Genomic DNA, 23,331 nt, shown 5'->3' with positions numbered 1-23,331 from the left:
ATGAGACTCCTGGAAGGACTGTCCCTCAGAAGGAGAAAGAACCTTCTCTGAATGCCCCACTTGAGCAGCAGCACTTATTTTTGCCTCAGATTAACGCAGTTCATCAGGTACATCTTGGCCTTACCTTTGGTCTCACAGTCCTGAAACAAGGATGCCCCGCTATGCCTTGTTGTTAGACCTCCTCCACAGGGAAAGCAGGATACTCTCCCAGCTTCAGGCTGGTATGTTCCAAGGGGACATGGCAGACAGGGCTTGAAGCCATCAGGAGAATATTCCCCTGGGGAGCACTGATCTAGAGGAGGAAGAACACACATTATAGATGAAGGTGTGCTAGTGAGCCTGTGCAGGACCTGAAACCCCATGGTGAAACTGCTCTCCTTTACTGGAGCAGCTGCAACCAGGGGTCCAGAACTGAATGCTGGCAACAGCTAGAGCTTAATACCTCCCATGTGCACTGTAAAACAGACACTGATAACCTTCGGTGCTAGTGAGCTCTTCTGGGGGCTGGAATGGATTTCACACTTCATTGCAAGGCCACACTGGACCCTCAGCCTGTCCAGTGCTCTCTGCTCATCTGTACAGTGCAATTATGTAATGATTATCTCCTCCTTCTAGCTAGAGAGCTCTTGAACTCCTCCCAAATGAAATAATTCAGTAGTGAACCTAAAATGCCAAAAATGTACCTCCAGATTTGAGTGCTTTAATCTTAATATTATTGAAGATTCATATTTCATAACCATTAGCATTACTGGATTGTGTGAAAACCTCAAGTGCAAAAAGTAATTGTGCAAATTCAGTAAACTAAACATTATGCCTCAAAGGCTTTTAAAGCAGAAATATTCTGGCCATTCCTCTGATGCCGGATCTTGGATAATGATTACCTGTGCACTGGACTGCTGTGTTCTGTATGGTGCATAGACAGCACTAACTCAATCTGACTCATTTTACTTAAACACACACCTCAATATTATCTAGCAAGCCCAGCAATATTCATGAGTATCTTTGAAAAGTTCTGGTTTTCAAACTTTTCACAAAAGAACTGGCTTCAGTGCCGGTATTTAATAATTACCCTGCTCTGGAAAGGCACAAAACACTGTTGCAGTTGTTCAGCTGTGCTGAAAATTTCTGTCCTTTTAAGACCTGTTACGATAATAAACTGTTAGTTTTAGTTTATAGCTCCAATAAATCACTCAGTGAATAGCTGTTTTGTTAGGAAGTTAAATTGGCCTTGGCTTCATTTCAGGATATGTAACTAACAACAAGCAGGGCATTAACTACCGGTCATGATCAATGATGAAGAGTTTTGTTTATGGCTGATACACCGAGAGGAATAGGTGAGTGCTCCTCCTTAGCTTAAAAATAAAATGCAGCAGGTTAAGCCATGCTCTGTAGCTTATCAATGAAAGCTTGTGAGGAAGTCTTAGCTCCTGGTTCTAACTTTTTCCACCACACATCACTTCTGCCCTCATAAGGACACACATTCATTTGCTCCCACACTTTTCAAGCCTTTCTCCATTTTATAAACATTCCTACAGAACACTCATCTCTGTACACTTTGTGCACTTCCACAAACATGAATGAATTCAGGCTTTCATTGCAGCATTCCTAATAAGGTAAGGAAAGAGCACTATTTACAATTCCACGACAAGGAAAGACAATTCAGGGTTAGGAAAGGTGATTCTGAGAAGTGGCTACTGACTTTAGAACCCTAGGAGAAGTGGAAAGACCTGAGTAAATCTCCTTCCCTCATAATACTCCATGGCTCTATGGGAAGTCAATGCTCTGAGTGGCCTTGCTAGAAAATAGCTGCTCTCTGCTCTCTCCCCTTAGCCTTCCTTTTTCCATCCATTTTAATCACATGTCAAGTTTGGGGTGGTTTGGGCTTTTGGTTTTTTTTACATTTGGGAGAAGGGGTGTCTCTGTTCTGTGTTTTGAACAGAAACACTGACCATACAAATTCGATCTTAAAACTGTACTTCAGTTTTCCTAAACTTGCTCAAAGTCCAGCAGAACAGCAGGACATCTATCAGAGCTCAAAGGAAACCTGCCCCAGGCAGGAATCAAACCCACAACTTATGTGGAAATGTTGATGTGAGAACTTATCCCATCAGATCTCTCTTGACAGCTTTGCCATCTGCATCTTACTTGCCTTGAAACCACATGCTGTGAAAATTGTGGAGCTCCCTGTGGAATACAACTTGAGTTAATCTAAATCTTCTCAGATTATTTAACAAAGTGCCTAATATTTGAAAATTTGAATTGAGAAAGTAAACTTATAAAAACTTCCTCAAATATCACTGAGATCCTAAATCTGGGCCAGAGGAAAACTTTTCCATTAAATCTGAACCATTTGAGTCAAGTATTTCCTTTTGATTTTCCTAAGAGGTGGCAACAACAGAAAGAAAAAAGGCTGACTAGCTACCACCACTGCACCACCGTAACATGGTGTTCAAAACCAGCTGAAAAAAGCTCTGACTTCTGAGACACACCAAGCACTTCAGGCTTTGATTGATCCTATGTGCATTTGAGAAAAGAGTACAAGATCAGCACACCCACATACAGATCTTGCCATTTACAGTCTAAGAAGTATTCAATATTCAATGCAAATATTAGAATTACTCCATGCCATGTCCAAGTTTTAATGCCTCAAGCTCACGAATATATCAGTTTCTTCATGTGACTAGATCAAACCAAGATTTTCAGAGTGGTACAAGTGCCCAGATAATTCAATCCACAAACACATTCCCTGTAAGTTGCTCCCAGCTCCTCCTCATCGTCCACTTAGAAGTGTTTCAAACACAGGCTTCTCATCCAGCCCCACTGGAGCACAGAGCTGGGGTAATGAGGAAAACTTGTTTAGAAGCTCACAGCATTCACAGGGGACCAATTTAGCATAACAAACAGTGTTGGATTCAATTACAGTAACATTAATAATAGGGACGTTATGCCAACACAGAAATCATCCCACAGAACTCCATAGGACTGTGCATAAAATTAGGATGAACCTTCTCTTAAAAAAAAGCCCAACAAAATTAATAAAAACCAAAAATCCACAAGAAACACCTCTAAGAAGTTCAACTTTTCCAGATATTTGTTTAAATAAAACAAATACAGAAGTTTATGAGCTTCATTTTTGCAAAACTAGAAACTGTATGCTCCCTCCTGACGTGTGGGAAATACCCAGTCAAAACCAGATATGAAGATTTGCAAATAATGACATTAAATCACAATTCCATGGGCTGGCTTTGCTCTTTTTTTCAGAAACTTGATTGTTTTTCTCCAAATGAACAAAAGAACCAATTGCCTCTAGTAGACTTCATTTCTGCAGCCACTGCCTTTGTTTATCTTCAATACCCATTAAAAACCTGGTCTTGAGTCTCATGCAGATGTTTTAAAGGGAAAAAAAAAAGTGAAAGCTTTTCTGATGCAAAAAGAAGAAGAAAAGGGGGGTGGGGGGGAAGAGAGGGGCCCACAGGGAACCAGGATTAACAGTTACAAAGACATTTAAAGGCTCTTCCCATCTTTTCAACACATTAGCCTTTGAGCATTTGCTCCTATAGACAAACGCTGTAGTATCTCAGGGGCTGAGAAGATGAACCTCATAAAGGAGGTCATGATCCACCAATTCACCATTTTCTTAAGAATGATGCCTTGACTTTATAAGGAAAATCACCAACAAGTGATGCAAATTGATTCTGAAGCGGCATCCTTTAAGTTATTGTGTCTTAGCGGGTCACACATTTAGGTCACATGAGATGGTTACGCATTCTAAGGATTTATCTTGAATCTATGATTGCCAGGGCTAGCAGGTTAGCAGGAGAAATAGCAGCCTTTTCCCCCATTTGATAATTCATTTCTTCTTCTTGGATTTTCATAAAACTGTAAAAAAAGAAAAACAACAACCATTGTGTAAGACAACTATTAATTATAACAACTGCAAGGGCAGGCAGCTCTTTGCTTTTCCTTTTAGATCTCCTCATACTTTTCTAATGCCTGTATCATACCACATACAAACTTTTGAGATGTGGTTACTCATTTTGGATGACATGTTTACATGGTATTTGCACTCTCTCAGCTAAGGAGACAAAACTGGTGAATGCTGAGCAACAAAATGCGCTGACACCTCCCACACAAGATGAAGCTGCTCATCATTTACATCCAAGCAGTGCCTGTGCTGCTCATGCCTGCTGTTCTCTGAAGTTACAGCTCTTTGGGTGAATCCACTTGCAACTACTGTGGAGAAAAGAAATGCTGTCATGTGCTTTTTTTGTATCCATTTCAGGAAATGGTAATTCTCATTGCCTCCTTCCTCCTCTGAAAGTATTGGTGTGTCCAACACCAAAAAAAAATATCAAATGGAACAGGCAAGGTGTACTTTTGATTCCATGGGATGTGATCAAGGTATGACAGTTTTAAGCAATGGAAAAGCAGCTAAATTGCTTGTTGCTTGAACTTATTTTATTTCAATATGGAGGTTTCTGGTAAATCAGTTTCTGAAAAGGAATTGGTAGTATTTAAATGGTTGGTATTTGGCTGTTAAATCTCTCTGAATTCAAGCTCATACTGGAGAAGGAACACTTGTAGCCAGACTAGTGAGTGAAACTGCATTCTCCTCAAGACAAATCTCCTCTCAAGGAAGCACGTAGCATTTCCAGCATCCTCAGAGGGTTCATATGCAGCCTTGACACACTGACATTCCAAAATGTATGTTTGTTACCTTAATGTTTGTTTGTTACTTCAATACAGGAAGATCATACTTCTGTTAAGAGAATCCAGTTCTCTGGGAAGGTTGATGAAAGTTCCCTTTTTGCTATATGCATTTCATACGATATCCATTATTAAGGACCTATCACTGGTTGCTCCTTGGAAGCCATACACAGGATTTCATGGAATTAACCAACATGAGCCAGTGCTGAATGAGCTTATCATTGATACACAGCTCACACATAACAAGGCAGAAAAATGCAACACTTGATCCTCTAAAGCACCAGGAAATCCCAAACAGAACTGTACATGAAACAGCAAACTTTAAATAAACTACACTATCCCATGGAATCAGTAGTGAATTCCCTTTTACCACCAATAGCTCTTTAAAGAACTGCAGACACACACGTGCAATCATCCAGCATATTAAGAATCATAAAATACCCTGGAAACCACATCTAATTTGTTCCTGGTGCCTTTCTAAAGCTTTTCTTCTGTGCTGTGCCCCACTCAAGACAGTAGGAGTTAAGACAGGAAAGTCAGGGATAGAACTACCTCACCAGAAGTGTGAAACCAAATGAAATTTAGCTTGCTGCTGCAACTGCAGACCAGTTACCCAGCAGAAAAGCTGTCAGAGCAGGAACTGGGCTTTCCCTCTGACACTGCTCAAACATAAATAACATTTCAGACAGCGCTTGCCAGGAGAATTCTACCACAGGAAAAGGACCAGCACAAGACTCACTGAATAAATAAAACTGTATCTAACCTAGCCATATTCCAAGTATCTGAAAACAATAAACTAAAACCTGCATTTCACTCAGTAACTGCATCAAAGACAACTTGTAAGTCCCTTTGACTTACTTTGTTCCCTCACTGCTTCCTACTCCTCTGGCCAGACTGAGCAAAGTCCCTTTGCTGTCCAGAGACCACTTCCACCACCTGCACTGAATCCATCTGCTGAGCAGTATCTCTTGCTGTGGAGTCACTTTCTCCCCAGAACCACTAGCATGTCTAGGTAAGCTGAGCCCCAATCCTGTCCAGAATTTCCCAAGCAGCTCTGCAAAACAATCGGATCAAAACAAAGGAAAAAACCCAAAACACCCTCTCCCACACATCCCTGAGCTAGCTTCTTGCCTTTCTTCACACTGTTCCCACTCCATTCTCTTCTCCCCAGTCTATTTCTTAGCTCCATCTGACTGGCAGTCCAAGCAGCAGCACCAGCCCCCCCGTCTTACCTTAACCATTCACCCTGGGACAATCAGCTTTTTCCAAGGAAATGAGCCGTACGTAACAACGCTGCCTCTGTGTGTACTTTTATGTCCTCTCAGCAGCTTGTGAGCTGTCTGCCCAGCTCCCAGCAGCCTGACAAGTGATGCAGAGAGCTTTCAAAGATACTGATTTTCTGTGCATTTAATGTAAATAAGCAGGGAACAAGTACAAGGAGAGAGACCTTCTTAACACCCCTGTAAGTGAAAGACTGTGGTGCAAGTTCCACCGCCTGTTTGATCACAGCAAATCTGCACAAGGATATGGTCTGAATAACTCAGCTGAAGAAAGGAAGGTTCATTTACTGATTGCACCTTGTTGGGCATGAGCAAATCAAACCATAAGGCATGAGACACACAGGGTCATTCCACTGCTCACAGCAGCACCTGTCAGGATGTCCAGAATAAACTGTGGCACTAATTCAGCAACAGAAGAGGCCTGACTTCTACAAATTGTTCTTCAAAACCTTTGTCTTCATATGCTCAGTGGCTCTGTTTTAACCATGGACAGGTTGTTTATGATAACCACACCAGAGAGTTTTCCAGGCAGGCTTTCCCTCAAAAGCCCCCTTCCTCTCTTGAACTAGCACAGAAATGCCAGGTATGCTTTTCATTTGCGCTGTGACATTAAACTGGTTCTGCAGCTACATAAAAAAAATTGTGTTTCTTCGCTGTTCCAGTTTCTAATTGTAATTCAAATTGCCTTCTCCACCTGCAACATTTTTAGCTTACTCATTGCTGTTTTTTCCAGATGAAATCACAAACATCTTCAGAGTCATACCGTGCTGTGTACAACTGGACTGAGACATTTTTTCAAAGCCTTCCTCTAGCATCCAAAAAAATAGATTGAAAACATCCTTGTAAACTCATCTTGGTGAACTTTCCAAAGTTTTTCAGACTTATTGCAATGTTCCAAGAAAAAAAAAAGAAATCTTACAGCTTTTTCCGATATTTCCTAAGTAATTCCCTGCTTGCTCTCACAGATGTTTTAAACAATTTTTCTGTTCTACAAATCCAAGTTTTTCTAGAGTTAGCAAAACTGGATTGGAAAATCTGTTCTTAGGCCAAATGCTGCTGCTGGAAGACATACTAATTCAATGTGACAGGCATTTTAAGGGCTCGCTGATTCACAATCCACCTACACGCTGCCTACCCCATGCAGCCTGAATTATCCGTCATGGTTGTTAGGCCCCTGTTAAGATGTAACATCTGACCCCTCTCCTTAACTTTTGTGCTTTGGAAGCATTTACTATGAACTGCATTATGGTGGTGCCCTCCAGTGCCATGATAATTAAGACTTTTCTCAGTGCTGGCCTATAAACCCCCTGCTCTCCATGAATTTATAACTCTGTCGTGAAGATTCTTGGGGACTCTGAGCTTAAGTCAGCGAAGTGAATGTGACTGTATAAAATTCTGAGCAGCCTTTCCTTGGGACAAGGGAGAAGTGAGATGTGCACAAGCTCAGGAACACAGCATTACACTGAATATTAAATGTAGTCTTAAAAGCAACATTGGTGATGTCAAGGCCATAGTGCTTGATGTTATTCCCGGGACTTCCACCTCTGAGCTCGCCAGGCCTGAGCAAAGCAGTGAAACACACGAGATGCTTCATTCCCAATTCCCACCTAACTCACCACATCTGTTCCCTGGATGCACCTGTCCCACACCACAGGACTGCTGTGGCTCTGATGGCTTGAGAGCCTTCCTGGCCACCTCATGGTCTGTGCCAGAGACGCGGATGCGGAACTGGTCCCTGCTGACCGTCTTCCGTAAGGTTCGGATGGTTTTACGGAACCTCTTTTCCGTCTTCTTCCGGGCACAGCGCACGTCACACGTGTCTGAAAAGCATCAGGGGTGAAAGCTGCTGTAAGTGACCATGCACAAAATCCCACCCAGTTCAAAACACCAACCAACTCAAATCACTGAGAAAGCGATGTCTGGGAACAAGTCTGGAATCTGTAAGGACAAATACACAGGGCAGCTCTTTGAAGCTATCCCCATCCCTCACTCTTTCTGAAGCAGTAACATTAATTTTCAAAACAGGAGATACTTTTTATCATCATTGTGCATGCAGACAGAAGTGAAAAATACAGAAATTAAGAAGCAAACGGCAAGAAGCTTCAAACCGCACCTGGAATTATTTTCCAACCAACCTGTCACCTCCTTCCGGCTTGTTTCAAGCTCAAAGTCTGCAGTGATAAAAATCTCTCTAGTCGCTGTCAGTCTACTGAGGGCTCCGTGAGCTTTCTTGCCAGAGCTGCACGTTAGGTTTACATAGTGGAAGCTCTCCATTACTGAATTTTGTCTCTCTGTGTGAACAAAATCAAAGGAAGCAAAAGCTAGGCCAGCTCTGTTGTTGAACGTTCACCGGTGCTCAGCACAGGTGTCATCATGAAGATTTAAGGAGGAGCAAACAATCACCTCCATGTGCCAGTAAACAAATAGTTTGGCCAGTCTCTCTGCTGGTGCACAGAATCATGACCATATCCATGGTTTCAATGAGGAAATAAGGTTTAGTTAAAGGAAACACCCAGAATAAGCTCTGGTTCTGGATTACATATCTTGACACTGAGCGTTCAGCGCAGTTTCTCGCTGTTACTCTGCTAAGGACAATCAGACACACTGATCCATCATATTGTTTAATTACTCCTACCCCCAATTTTTTTCTTTTTTTTAAAGTACTCCTCCTTATTTTCTGCTGACTTTGTAAATTCCCAGGCTATACTTTCTGCTTTGGAACAGATGGAAGAGCTGACCTCACTGCATCCATCTGGGGCTGCTGAAGTGTGAAAGGAAGACAAGAGAAAAGAGGAATAACCCTCAGACAATAGAGTCAGCATAAAAGGTCAGGAGATTCTTCAGTGAGGCATCAGACAGTAAGCAGCAGGTGAGAAAGGAAAGAACACAAAGATAAAAAGAGGAAGAAAAGGAAGAAATCAAAGAACAAAGAGAATGGTTGATTTTAATGAGAATTTATTAGCAGTGTTACAAAAAAAAAAGGATAAGGGCTTTCCTAACAAGACTGTAAGGATGCCACAAGGAGATCCTGGGATCTGAAATAACCATTGCAAGAATCATGGCCAGGCAGGAGCATGATGCATGAAGTCAGTGAAGAACAGAAAGCCTCTATGCTTTGCTTATGGCGTACTTCATATCTGAAAAGCAGTTAACCCCTGAGCTATGGCTCTAACCTGCTTACCTGCATTTTTTTATCCATACCTGGTATCATCTGCTCCAGACCTTCTTGAAACATCTCAGTCTTTTTCAAACTACATTTTCCTTCATTTAATTTAAAGGTTACGCTTATCTTGATAGCTGAAGCATCTTCAGGAAGAAACAACGACTCGTTATTTTTTAAAAAAAGGAGTAGGAAATTAAAATAACCCTAATGTCACATCATAATGATGACAACAAAAAATGTGCTGATATGAAGTGACCATCACAGAAAACCTAATGAGATGCCAGAACCCTCTTGCTGTGAAGCTGGTTCACAACTGGAATTAGAATGAAGAGTAGTGCATTTTATTAGAAAAAAAAAAATGAGAGAAAGGAGATCAAGACCAGATCTACTACTGGGTGGAACAAATAAAGGTGAGCTGAAATCAAAGGAGATACTCCACATCATTTCAGAAAGTAGTTTATGTCTATGGCTGTAAATGCTTTCTAAATTTTACTGTCCAACAGCTCAACCTAAACACACTGTATGTGGTCAATACTGTCCAGGTCTGGATGACTAAAAGGAGTCTAGCTGTTTATTTCACTACTGATGTTTTTCTTTATTTTTAAGTCTCAGTTTGAATGATGCTGATGAAGCCACATAAGGGGAATTCTCTGCGGCAATCATGAACTACAATCATGAGGAAGAAAAGAAGAGACAGATTATAATGAAGAAGGAAAGTAGAAGGTCAACAGAAATACCTTTGTTTCACAATTATCAATGAAAATAAATCAAAGTATGTAACAGTAAATGTGGTGATTACCCAGCCAGATGGAAGCATTTGCATTTTGCTGTTTTTTCTTAAGCTGAGAAGACCTGCCACAGGTGAGGGTGTAGGCATCCTGTGTTCCTAACAGACAGACAGACAGTAAAGACACAGGCACAGTGCACACACTGAGGACTCATGTAGCATGAAACACATTTTAAATTGATTGGTATCATCATACAGTGCTGTTCATGAAATACTCCACATTAGAACTTGTCTCTTCCTAAGCCATTTAAAGGATTCAGGAAGAGAAACAGCATCTGTCCCATGGGCACCGGCTGAGTACGCACGTCGTGTCCTGTGGGATGGAGGGGCTCTGTGGGCAAAATCTCAGACCCCACGCAGGGCTGGAATGCCTTTGCCCCATTCACCAGTGCCTCTCAGGGCCAATTAAGGAATGGCCCAGGGAGCACAGAGAATTCTTCCCTGTCCTCCCCAGCTTCAAAAAGAGACTTGTCGTGAGAAGGGAATCTGAGGGTAGAGTGGTTATAAAAGACAAGGAAAGAGGGGCTTTCCTGGACACTGTCAGGGATACAACCCTTTATTATCTGCAGTGAAAGAGGAAAGATCTGTTTATTGACTACTTCTAGGGGCTTCCATGAGAGTTAGGAGGTTGGCCACTCTTACACTCTGTCCAGAATCACATGCTCGGTTTTGTTAGCTTTGACTTACCAGAGAATACCTGGACATCCGGAGAGCAGCTCAAAAAGCATCTATCACTCCCACCACTCTTAATGCAGTGCAGCAATACCTTGGGTGACACATTATCAGACAAGGCACCTTTTGTCTCTAAATAAGATAAAACAAACACTCACAGAATTAAAACATCTTCCTTCACCCTACTGATAAATCAGCGTGCAGCTGCTTTTATAGCCGGTACCTGAGAGCACCCATGCAATTGATACGCTGTTTAGACAGAAAATTAAAGCAAAATAAAATCTCTGGAAGGTCACACCACAGAAGTAATTTCCTTTGTCATGAGCAAAACCTTCTCATGCAGAGGAACAAAAGGAAATAGAAGAATGAGCTAGATAAAAGCACAGGAAAGAAAGCATCAAAATCCCTCAAAGTATCTCCTGTTTTTGGGGTTGGTTTTCTGTTTTTTTTATGAGTTTCAACATCACTACCATCATGCCTTGCTAAAAATTAAAGCAGAATACTGGGAACAATGACTCACACCACTTAACTGGACAGACCATCAAATTTGACTGTAACCATATGGCCCGTTAGACACATCAGGAGTAGAAATGTATTTACTAGACACCTTACCAACACAGTCCTTTTTGTTCCAGTGCAGCTTGTAGTTAGAGTGACACAGGCATTCATAGTCTCCCAGAGTGTTCACACACAGCTGCTGGCAACCACCATTGTTGATGCTACATTCATTAATATCTACAGAGGAAAGGTAAAAATACTTTTAAAAAGTTCCTCTTCCCAAAGTTCTGCACTCTAACTCTGTTAGGTGAATGTGGACACAAATACTGTTCAGTCGGGTTTTGAAAAGTCTGCAGGAATGCTACCTGGACACCCAGCTTGAAATAGCTTGTCTTCATGGAAATCCTTTGATAAATGTCAAAATACACCAAATACTGGTGGCTCATAATTAAACAATATCCAGCATCAGCAATACAATAATGAATTAACTCTAAGAAAAGCAGATCAAGTCAAATCTGTATTGCAACTGTGTCTGGGTAATTAATATTTCCAATTTGAAATAAAGACAGAACATGGGCAGGATTCATACTGACCAGCCCTCCAAAGGGCTCTGATAGGGACAACTGCTGTGGAACACTTTGGCTCTGTGGGCAAACACCACCATTGTATCCCCCTTGTCTCTCTTGGCCAATTATCCAGTTCTGGGGCCTTGTCCCGCCCAATAAATGCCAACAGGAGGAGAAATCACTGACAACACAACACGACACATGCTGCCTCTAGTGCAAACTTAAATGCTGATGCAGAATATACCATTCAGCAGTGCTGTATCCCAGGGGTCAACACTGGGGCCAATACTATTTATCCTCTTCATTAAACCTGGACGGTGGGACAAGAGTTCACCCGCAGCAAGTTCACAGATGACACAAAACTGGGAGGAGTGGCTGATACACCAGATGGTTGTGACATTATTCAGGGGGACCTTGACTGCCTGGAGAAATGGGTCAATAGGAATCTCATGAATTTCAACAAAGGTAAATGAAAAGGTCTCTGTCTTTTCTGCTCGGATCCACGCTGAGGAGGGCTTCACTTCTCTCCCATAGCTTTAGGGCAATTGTACATAAGCCCAGAAAGCTGCCATCAAGAAACCTCTTCAAAGTCCCATAAAGTTTGTGCATCTGAGGGTACCTACTTCCACATACACATATCTCAGTGGCAGTAAGTTCTTGTCACTGCTGTCCCCAAACTAGATACCCTCTAAGTAACATTTTGTTAGAAAACACTGCAAAACACATTACAAAACCAGTCTGATTTGGGGGGAAAATATCCTCTTAACAGAACTGAGACAGCAGGGGTAGGAATGAGCAGAGGAATAATGGAGAAAGAAGGCAACACCTTAAACTGGTACTGCTGCCTAAGATACCACAAAATCAGTCCAAATCTTTGGTTTTCATTGACTTTTTGTTAGGAGCAATCTCTTATCCCCAGCACTTACTGACTTCTTCCATAGAGGTCAGAAGGTGTATTCCCAGTACCCTACCACCTCTGACCAGCCTGTGATTGCCAGTCAATGAGGGACTTACTGTGGTATGGGGATTAACATCTTCTGCACAGGGGTATGACAAGAAAAGGCCAATTAACAGCCAACAGCAAAATTACAGTTCCTTTTCCTTACTGGTAGTCAAAAGAAATTGAATTAATGCAGAGGAATTAACCAGAACTCTTCTTTTACTAAGTAGAGCACGTGACAGTGTTATTCCTTATCCAGGTAAGTTCCCCTTTTCGTCAGGATAAAACACAGTGATGTTGCAGCCCTGTAACCTTATTTGCAGAATTTCTAGAGGCAGAGGGTAGAATGGACAGGCACACAGAGATTTCTGAATTGTCATCTCCAACTGTGCTCATTCTGCCTCAGAAATAAAAAGGTCTTACTTAGAATTAAGTAAACTTTGGAGTCAGTAAGGTCTTGCCTAGAGCTTATAAGAAACAAGTTTGATTCAATTTAGTGTCCCAGTTTTTCATGTTTCCTCATGTTAATTCTGGGAATTTTTCACATGTCAAGGTTCTACGAACAACTTTCTCTTTCCTTGAACCGTTCTTGTAGGAAAGACATAAAAAATTTAAGAGTATTAATCTTGGCCAGGCTACACTACACCAGCTAAATTCCAACCTACATCACATGAGGATCTGACATGTGCACAACAGCAACCTGCAGAACTGTAATTTTCAGAGTCACTCAGAGCTTCCTGTTCTTCAAGTCCTACTCCACTGACTTTCATTAAAGTCAATGACTCTTCTCCATGTGAAAATTGTATTGAATTCTAGATTTCAGAGCCAAGTACAAAACCCATCAGTTTGTCCTAATAGTTACAGGTCCTTTTTGCATGCACGGTGTAAAGGCAAAATCACTTGAGCAAAGACAGAAATAAGCAGGATCAGTTTCTACTTCTGCTGTGTCTCATTATCACAGCAAGGAGCAAAATTTACTCCATAGGCCTCCTGCATCTGCCTCAGTTTGTGTCTTGCAGGGACACTAAGCAGACCTGTGGAAACAGCCCTCTGTGCCAGGGCCTGTGTGTGTCTGTAACTCACCTCCACAGTGTGTGAAGCCATACAGGGCATAGCCTTTGTTACAAGTGCACTCGAAGGTGCCGGGGTGATTGATGCACGTGTGGTCGCACGCCCGCTCGAAGGAGCATTCGTCAATGTCTGCAAGGTTTAAAGGGATGCATCAGAACCTCTCAGGCTGGCCAGGGAGCCCTGAGGAGCCAACAGAGTTCAACAACTGCAGAGATGTGCAGATTTATGTGAATTAAGCAGATTCTTTCAAAGCACATAATGTAACATAACAAAATGACAGTTTTTAGAAGAACGCTTGGTTTGCCAAACAAGCTTTTTCTTGGCAAGTGCAAAAACTGATGCTACATTTTTACAATTCTGTTTAAAACAAATTATTTCTCTTCTATGGGAGAACAAAACTGCTGACAAAACTCTTATTTCATTACGATTATTCTACATAGAAAAGAAGTCTACAAAGGAAAGCATTGCCTTTGTTTTTTCTCCCTGAATGAAGCTCTTTATGAATTTACAGTGCCTGATTTAAGCCTGCTGAGAATCCTGTGTTCTCTGAGAATGAACATTCATTATACCATTGAAAGTACCTAAAATTGCTGTGCTAGTACATTTTGCATGCCAGGTAAGAATGTTGCAAGATATAAAAAAAGTTCACATCAACTTCATTAAGATTTTTCATCAATCTTTTTCCTCGGGTTTTGGCAGGCATCATGATATCACTTTTGAAACAGCCTAGGGAAAGTAACAGAAGTGGCAGGGACAAAAGGGAGATGCACATCTTTAAAATACATCCATAAACAGTTTTAATTAAAAAAAAACAAACCAAGCTATCTTGAAAATCGGATGTTTATATAGCAACTTTTTTCCCATGTAAATAGTTGTCCTTCTTTGTCTATTTATAAAGGATAAGAATGCACCAAAACCCTAGGTGAAAATTATTTTCTCTTGGTCAGTTCTGTTTTCTGAAATTCACCTTTAATGTCAGCTGGTTGCCTAGGAAACGGCATAATTCCCCATTTGGCTGACTGAATTGACATTTTTTCATCCTGTTGCTTTTCCACAACCACAGACCATTTTGATCTTCACATTTTTTGTGCATTTAAGCAGCTTAAACAAGATTGCTAAATCTATACATACAAACCACTATACAGCAAAGCAAATATGCTTTGTAGGTCTCACAGGAGAAATCCATGTCATCCTTAAGAGCAAATGCTCCAAGATGTTTTAGAGAACAGAGATTCCAGTCTGTCTACAGACCTGTAATTTCATAGATCATGTTATATCTTTTTCCTTAATAATGAGCTCATGGCAACTAAATATCCTATTAAGAAAAAATAGTTTCACTGTAATGGTGAATCAGTCAGTAAGATGGAGAGAGAGACATTGCCTAATTTTCCCTGTACATTATTTTAAGATCATTAAGGCGGGAGGAAGCATTAACCTCGTAGAGAGCTTTTTAAGATGATGCTGTCTCTGTCCCTTCCAGATAATATCTCACTGTGCCATTGAACATATGTCCTACAATAGCATCAAGCCAACTGTATTAACTCAACAGCTGTTTCAGAAGAAAAAAATCCAAACTGAGGAATGGAAATTATTCTGGAGTCCATTATCACTTCATCATTGTAGTAGATGTCCAAGCCACGCTGATTTGTCCTACTTTTGTTGTACCATTGTCTCTCTAGTGCACATACCTTGACAGGACTTCTCATCTGTTAATAATTTAAATCCTTTTCTGCAGCTGCAATCAAAACTGCCAACAGTGTTTTTACAGAAATGATCACAGCCTCCATTATTGGACTGGCATTCATCAATATCTGTAACAGAAAAAAAAGCCTTCAGCAAATAAACAGAGCTTCAGCAATCAACCTACTTCCAGTGCCAGATGCAGAAAAGAGTCACGTCCAGTCGGTTAGAGGAGCCCAGAAACAAAATCTAGTGAGACAACCACAAATTGTAAGGAAGATCAGATCCAACTCTTAAGAATGATCCAGCCCATTCAGCCCCAGGACAGTGTTATTTGCTCTCATTTAATATATTGCTGTCAGTTGCATTTGGGTAATGCATTCATAAAAGACCATTCCCTAAGTTCTGTTTGGAAACACTTTGACTCCAAGGCTCTCTAAGAGGTTTTAGTGTTTTAAACATTCTCTCCATTTCCTCTTCGTAAGCCCTGCAGAAATCTCAGACAGAGACTTCCTGAGCTACCCCATCTTTTCCACAGCGATAGTAGAATGAGGCCTTTATCTAATATCAATTGACTCAGGCCTGGCATTTTCATCATTTTTGCTTAGCAGAACAGCCTTAACATCTAATTACTGGAAAAGCAATATGATATACAACCCAACCATGCCTTTGGTCCTTGCCAGTGCCCTCATTAGAGGTGCTTGGCCCAGTGCATATTTATAAAACACATCCCTGTTTACACACTGAGATTTACTTACCAACTGCTCTAGTGCCCAGCTGGCTGTGGGTAGTACAGCAGGCTACTGGACTGGAGACCCGTAAGCACCCACACACCTGCTGGCCTCTGCTTGACCACAGAGCTGTTCTAGTTCTCCCAAACCTCACCTCCAAAAAATGAGGCACAAGAGGTGGAAGTGGAGAGAAGGAGGGCAGAGCAGAAGAGAATCTCTGCACATGATACACTCGATGTGGAGGAAACCACACCCTCTACCCCCGGTGCAGTCCTTCCTTCGGTCAGATTGCACACCCCAGCTTTCCTCTGGACACTGGGCTGCCTTTCTTAGGAGATTAATACCTTACAGGACTTGGTAACACCTTACAGTTGTTGGTACACGTGTCCAGGAGTATAAAACCCACCTTTGCATGTCTTGCCATCAAACTGGAGCGTGAATCCCACGGGACAGCTGCAGTGGACGCCGGTGGATGTGTCCTTACAGGTGCGATCGCAGCCGCCGTTGTTCACTGCACACGTTTCTGGACAACGAGACGAAGCTCAGGTTTGCTCAGGGAAATTATAATGGTACCAAGAAACATCGTGGGATACAAGACACAGTCCCAAGCACACTGCTATTCAAACATTTAGCTTAGAACACACAAGCAACTGCTAAATGCATGTGTTGGCAAAATCCCTGCCTCAGCTACTTCCAGGTTTTTTGTGGAAACTCTACGAACCAAAATACTGTCTTCTGGGTATTCTATTTGTGTCCTAAACACAAATCCCTGCTCCTTGATGATGAATCTCTTACTGTCAGTCTGTTTCCTTATGCCCACACTCAATCCCGGCTGATCCTCTGACACTTCCCACCAATGGAACACCTGGTTTCACTCAGCACTACTAAACCAGTTTCCTTAAATCCCTCCCAGCTCACCTTCCCACACTACCTGTGCTTCCAGTCATGGTGGATAACACTCTCACTGAGCATCCCCTCAGCCTGGTAACCCAGGTGCCATTTCAACCAAAGTTTGTTCCTCTCACTGCCCCCTATGCAAACTGTGTCTAAATCTCACCAAATCTTTCTAGTGAACACTCCTAAAACACAATTCTTCACAGCCAACCAACCAGAAATAACTCATTCTTTGGCATTCATCCTCTTGTCATCAGTCTAATCACCTCAGTCAGTCTAACAACCTTTTCACTGGCTGGACAAATGTAATTTTACATAGACTATATTGAGTGAGAGAGCTGCAAAGAACATTTTTTTATGTCTGCTTTTTGAAGTCTTCTTTCTGGCTCTATCCTCGTTTTCTGCAGCATCAAGCATATGCTACTTATTGTCAAGTTTTGAGAGCTCTACTGGTTTATTCCCTCCCAGTCTCTCATCTCACATGCAGTATTGGCACGCTGTGTTCAACCTCCAAGGGAAGACAGAGTGCATCTTCTTTCTTCCTGTCATTCTTTTTGAAAACAAGGCTATACGTTTAGATGTCTGAACATTATGGAATAATATTATATCCTTAAGAGGGAGTGGATAATCTCAGGCAAAATTCAGCCCAGAGCTGAAGGTTACAACAAAAAAAAAAAAAAAAAAAAAACAAAAAAAAAAAACAAGAAAGCCCCACACCAATTCTTTGATCTAAATAGTTTCAACAAGCAGCAGAATTATTTTGGATCAGCACTTTTACCCATAAGCAACCGTCGCTTCACTCTCTTGTCCACATCAGCTGCTGCTGTAGTGTTTCCCTCAGAAATGTCAACAGCAGCCTCTTCCCTCTCTGTAAGGAACATGAAAAAAGCAAGTGAGTAAAGGTGCCCTGACCAGAATCCTCATCTGACATCCAACACACACACACACTCAAACAGCTTCATCACACACTGAATCAGAGACAGTCGGAACTGGCCAGGCAGAAATAAATAATTTTTAAAGAGCAAGCAGAAATAAAAATCATGAAGACCCTTCAGTCAAAACCATGAGAATACTCTGCTTTTGCGGCTTCCTTACAAGTCATGTTTGCTTCAGTACTCTTAACAAAACAAAAGATGTGCTACAGATGTAGTAAACAGCAACAAGATGAAAGAACTAATTGAACTGTCATGAACTGTTCTGTGAGGAGCTCACTGTCATCATCTATCGTGGGTTAATTGCAACGACCAGTCAGTTATGCCTGAGCATTTGATTTCAATCAACAGACAACAAACTCTTCCAGAGACTGGAAGAGTTTATAAATCTTAAGTACTTTCTTTACTGGATAACTGCCTTGCCAAAATTATACATTAATTGATTTCAGAGTCCCAGTTTTAACAGATGTACTCCTTGGTTACACTCTCTGACTCATGCTACTGAAGAAACTGAACCTAAAATACCCTAGAGGGAAGGAAACCTTCTTTGGTTAGTGACAGGCCTCGTGTTTCAGGGGGTACCAGTGATAATTACAGGTTGCAATAGTATTAGCTAGCTACTTATATAGGGAAGCATAAATTGCCAACCAACTCACTCACACACTATCAGGTTCCCTAATTTTGAATTCCTTGACATTTTCTAGCCATGCTCTTATGAGGGGCATTAATCATGCACACACAGCACCACCACACCATCCTCGAGTTGGCCATCGACAGAAAACTACTTCCCTCCACCACATACTGACCCAGGCAGGTTTTCCCATCCACGTGCATGACGTACTTGGGGTGACACCCACAAACAGGCCCATTATCAGCATCATCACACGTGTGCTGGCAGCCCCCGTTCCCGTGGTTACACGTCACTGGGAAGAAAACACATGTCACTCTCACAAGTACTTCCAGCACTTTTGAAGGACGGTGCGCAATTCCATCGCCAGCTGAGCATCCAGCACACCTTCCTAATGTGCCCCTGTCCTGAAGGACTCTGTGAGACTGAAACAGTGCAGAGCTGAACTTCCCATCATTATGAATGATGGCACAACTCCCAAACTACAGACACTACAGCAGTTAATTGACCTGTGTGACAGTGTCCAGAAAAGACATCAATTCTGGTTTAATTCAAATGCACACCGTTCAGGCGTATCATCCCTCGTTAGCTAAAACATACCAAATCCCATTTCACTGCAAACAGAACACCATTTGTTCACTTTGGGAAACCATAAGCATATGCAGAATGTTGCCTACAAATGCAGCTCCTCTGGTTCTTGGACAGCTCAAATCCTGGTCGGCATTCACAGGCAACTCCTCCTTTGGGCGTTTCTCTGCAGATGTGGGCACAGCCATGATCTTTGTTCATGCAGCTCATGCCTTCTGCAAAACAGGAAAGGTGCAAGAGCATCAGCACCCTCAGCACCTCTGTGTGCAGGCAACAAAGTCAGTTCAATACACACACAAACTCCAGCCTGCTACTCTGGGAAGGCTCCGCAGGGTTGGGACAAGAAGTGTCAGCTTACAGAGAGGAAAGGCAGCAAGTCCAGTCCTGCAAAGTCAATGGCCCCAAGGTTTCTCCTTCTGTGATCTTTTCTGTACCCATGTTCTTTGACTGCAAGGTCAAAGAGCAACATCCACAGGTTTGTGCAGCACCTGCATTCTCATCCAATGCTCCCACTTTATACCAGTGTTCATAAAACCTCCTCATTTCTTTTATAAAAGTGGAAATGTCCTGGCAAGATCCAAGTCCAAAGTGAAGTTCTTATTTCTCTGCTTAAAAGAGCAGCCAGCAGACACAGGAATGTTTAGAACAGCAGTCAAAAGGGTCATCCCAGTTTCAATTACTGGCTTACAAAGCAGATTCCCAGAGTCATAACCTATCTCAGCAGTGACCAAGTAGACACCAGGCCAACATGCAGATTGCACACATGCTGTATATCAGTTCTCTTTTTGTTAACCATTTTGTTTTCAATTTTTTCCTGATTTCAGTAAATACCACCCAAGATAACATCACTGGGTATTATTACCATATTCTGTATTTCTAGACATCTTCCCAGCAAGACAGAATTTAGTGCCAGTGCCTGCTTTAACCAAATGAAGAACCAGTGTGACACTAGTGACTCTATTTCTTTTGCTACACCTCCTAAAACATTCTGCCATTTTTATCTCTGCTAGTTCATGCACAGCACTCAGTGACTGCCAGAGTGTCTTGTCTGGCCTTTGCAAAAAGATAAAGTCAATTGAATGGGGAGGAATAGCTCCTAAAATAATTGTAAAAACTTCTTCCACCTTGCCCCGTGGTTCAGTGCAATCAGTGGCTTTGCCATTGGCAAGAAGGTGGTACAGTCTGTACACACACAACACAAAAACACACAGCAGCTGGCTGAGTTACCCAAAGGGATCATTAGACCAAACAGGTTTTCTTTAACAGAATACCACAGATTTTTGATGAAGTCCTCTACAGTGCTACAAAACCAGGAAAGAGAAGACATCTGAATGCTCTCCTGGGGTATACAGAGAGCATAACTTTACCATCAAATTCTCTGCCTTGGCACATCTGGCTTTAAAAGGACAAGTTATACCAAAATGTTCTCTCTCTCAGTGAGAACATTTCATTTGTGAAGACCAAGTGGAGCACACTTTGGCTGCAAGGGCTCATCCCACACCACCCCAGCAAACTTTGCTGGAGCTGAGCAGATACACAATCAGAAGCAGAACAGGAAGGGTGACGATGCTGCTGGAAAGGGATTGTGTGATCAATTCCACACCCTATATATTTTTTTAACTTACACAGCCTTTTTGGCAGCCTTATTACTAAGTGAAACAAACCCACTGCATTGTGAGGCAGAGGTCACCATTATTCCACTCCACTTCAATTAGGTCCTTGTTCCACACCGCTATTCTTGCCCCCTGAAGCACCAGCTACAGGACCCTTTCTCTATTAAGACAGCTTTAGGCAACAAAAGAATGGACTTTGCAGAGCCCAGATTATTCTGCTCTATTGGCTTTTTGATTCCTTTCCCACAGTGAGGACTCTCCAGAAGTCCAACAAGACAATGAGGCTTCAAAACCTGCAGTGCACAGACACAGCCCAAGGAGCCCACAGGAAAGCTGTCACCCATTATTGTGTCAGTCAAGGAAGGAGACAACCTATGAGGCCACAAATTAGCCTCATTAGCACTGGTGTTTTTGTGAAAGTTCTGGTCTTAAGCATGCAGTATGGTTTGGTCTGTTAGCTTGGAGGGGTTAGAGAGCATTAAGGGAATTAGCAGCTTAGCTTCTGTTAACAAAGTCATTCTTTTGTCTCTATTGAGCTACCAAAGGGGAAACTGTTCAAGCAGGTACTTTGGTAAAGTTCACTGACACCAAACAAATGGTTTGTATGCTCCATTTGGGATTGCTCCGTTCTGAGTGAGCAGAATTCAATCAGGTCTCCACAGAAAGCTAAAGCCGCACTTTCCAGACCAGGATGCATTTTAATAATAAAGTATCCATTGTGTAACAAGGTACTCCACCAAACCCACCAAAATCTAGCTACCCAAAAGACAGTTTCATAGAAGATACCCACATCCACACATTCCAGCATTTACTATGGGGTTGCTGCTTGTTTCCAAAGGTCATAAACCTCTCCAAGCCCCATTTCATAAGGTTGTATTAAAAACACGTCTGTAAAGCCATAAAAGCTGTGCAGCTGCAAACTCCTTGGCGGACACAAAGTCTCCCAGGTCACATTGTTCCAGTGCTGTTGCAGTGGCAGACTGTGGTCCAGAACCAAACCCCAAACAAATTTTGGTCAAATCCCATCACATACTTCCCAGACCCACCATTTCTCTTGCAGGAGACCCTCTCCCACTGTCTCACAAATATATTGGGATGGATGACTCTGGATTGCCACTTTCAGCCAAAAGAGGTGAATCCAGTGCCTGCCTGGCTGAGCAGATCCCAAGCCAGATGAGTCCTTTCTGATGACTGGACCTTCTTGAAGTTACCCAGCAAGCCTGAAATCTGAGCACTCCTGTCACTGGTGAAACACAGGCAAAAAAAGCCAGCATGGTATTTCCCTATCAGGTCATGCTAAATTAATCTCTAACATGTATGATCTGTGTTTTAATCTTTGTATTTTTTTGCACAGAAGGTGTCAGTAAGAGCATTAAGGCTCCATTTAGGGCATGTTCAAGCAGGCACTCTGTAGGACAGAGGGAGAGGATGCAATGATATAAAGAGTTACCAGAGGTTCTCAGAGGCATCCTCTAATAGAAAAATGGTGAGGAGCATCAGCACAGCCAGCAGAACAGGACATCCCAGGAATGCTTGAGTCTTTCATCATGCTTGCTACATTCTCATGTTAAGGCAACTTTTCCCCAAAAGCTCTCTAGTTATCCCTGTTCTCCACAGCCAAGGCTCCCAGAGTGACAGTGAGCTGGTGCCCTGTGTGCGCATCTACACAGCAATTTGAAACGTGGCTTTCATCCTACAGATCCCATTCATTCTCATCAATTCAGCCCAACAAGCAGAGAGCTATGACTGTGAAATACCACAAGGGAGAGCAGCAAGATTTGCCATCTAGAGCAATAGCAGCCACAAAGATGTACTACCTATTTACTCACAAAAAAACCCCTGTTTTCCTTCAAATTTTTGTATTCTCCAATATGGGGCAAGTTGAACCCAGAAACGAGGTGCACATGCATGGCTGCCCTGCCATGAAACAGCCTTTCCTGGGTAAACAGCCTCCCAAGGTAATTCATTCTCCCACACAGATGAAGAGCAATTCATTTCAGCAGGCAAACTAGGAAGAAAAATAGGATTGCACACAACTTCCCAGGACACTTTCAGTTCCTGTGGTTTAAGCTCCAGTTCACTCTACTTCTGTGTATTTAAGGGCCAATATAGCAGACCACAAGGAAGGTCTGTCAGGTATTAATGTATGAAGAATCTTAGCTGGGCTGGGAGACAGGGAAGGAAATATTCCCTCATTTTACAGAGAAGAAGCACGACTGAGTAGATGGTCTAGGCAGTAGGAGACAAAAGCTACTTTGATCTGTGCTGTGAGGTCTCAAAACAGAACCAATAAAGTACGAACACTGAGCAATGCATACACAAGGCAGAGAACAGAAGTCCCAGAAATGAGCAGAAAAGCAGAGAACAAAGTGAGGGGAGAGATAAAGCAGTGAGATTTGGTTTACAACAGACATGCCCACCCAAGGGAAAAAAAAAAAGAGTCAAAAAAAAAGGTGGGGAATCCCGAGCAGTACTTTATAGTAATGAAGGGGGGGTGGGAGGGAAACAGTCACAGCATGAAAATGTGAAAAAAATGGCTTTTAAAGAAAGCAAAACAAACACTTCAGTGTTTTACTAAGAA

General features: G+C 42.1%; 1 protein-coding gene across 2 annotated transcripts in view; it reads right to left on the bottom strand.

Annotated features, from left to right (window-relative positions):
* Positions 1-23,331, bottom strand: part of SCUBE2 (signal peptide, CUB domain and EGF like domain containing 2) — a 39,302-nt gene that overhangs the window by 8,030 nt on the left and 7,941 nt on the right. Inside the window, exons 5-17 of one of the 2 annotated variants that reach the window (XM_069016776.1) lie at positions 19,227-19,352; positions 18,728-18,844; positions 17,768-17,857; positions 16,502-16,618; positions 15,373-15,495; positions 13,697-13,813; positions 11,222-11,344; positions 10,625-10,741; positions 9,950-10,036; positions 9,189-9,293; positions 8,123-8,278; positions 7,604-7,807; positions 125-292 (exon numbers count right to left, since the gene is read on the bottom strand). In XM_069016776.1, the coding sequence (XP_068872877.1) occupies positions 125-292; positions 7,604-7,807; positions 8,123-8,278; positions 9,189-9,293; positions 9,950-10,036; positions 10,625-10,741; positions 11,222-11,344; positions 13,697-13,813; positions 15,373-15,495; positions 16,502-16,618; positions 17,768-17,857; positions 18,728-18,844; positions 19,227-19,352 (1,650 nt within the window). The remainder of the gene's footprint in view (positions 1-124; positions 293-7,603; positions 7,808-8,122; positions 8,279-9,188; positions 9,294-9,949; positions 10,037-10,624; positions 10,742-11,221; positions 11,345-13,696; positions 13,814-15,372; positions 15,496-16,501; positions 16,619-17,767; positions 17,858-18,727; positions 18,845-19,226; positions 19,353-23,331) is intronic. The other variant, XM_069016777.1, reaches the window with a different exon arrangement.

Source organism: Aphelocoma coerulescens, chromosome 5, assembly GCF_041296385.1.
Source record: "Aphelocoma coerulescens isolate FSJ_1873_10779 chromosome 5, UR_Acoe_1.0, whole genome shotgun sequence".
Taxonomy (NCBI): domain Eukaryota; kingdom Metazoa; phylum Chordata; class Aves; order Passeriformes; family Corvidae; genus Aphelocoma; species Aphelocoma coerulescens.
The sequence above is the reverse complement of the archived record's forward strand: the minus strand, read 5'-3'. Positions and strand labels throughout refer to the sequence as shown.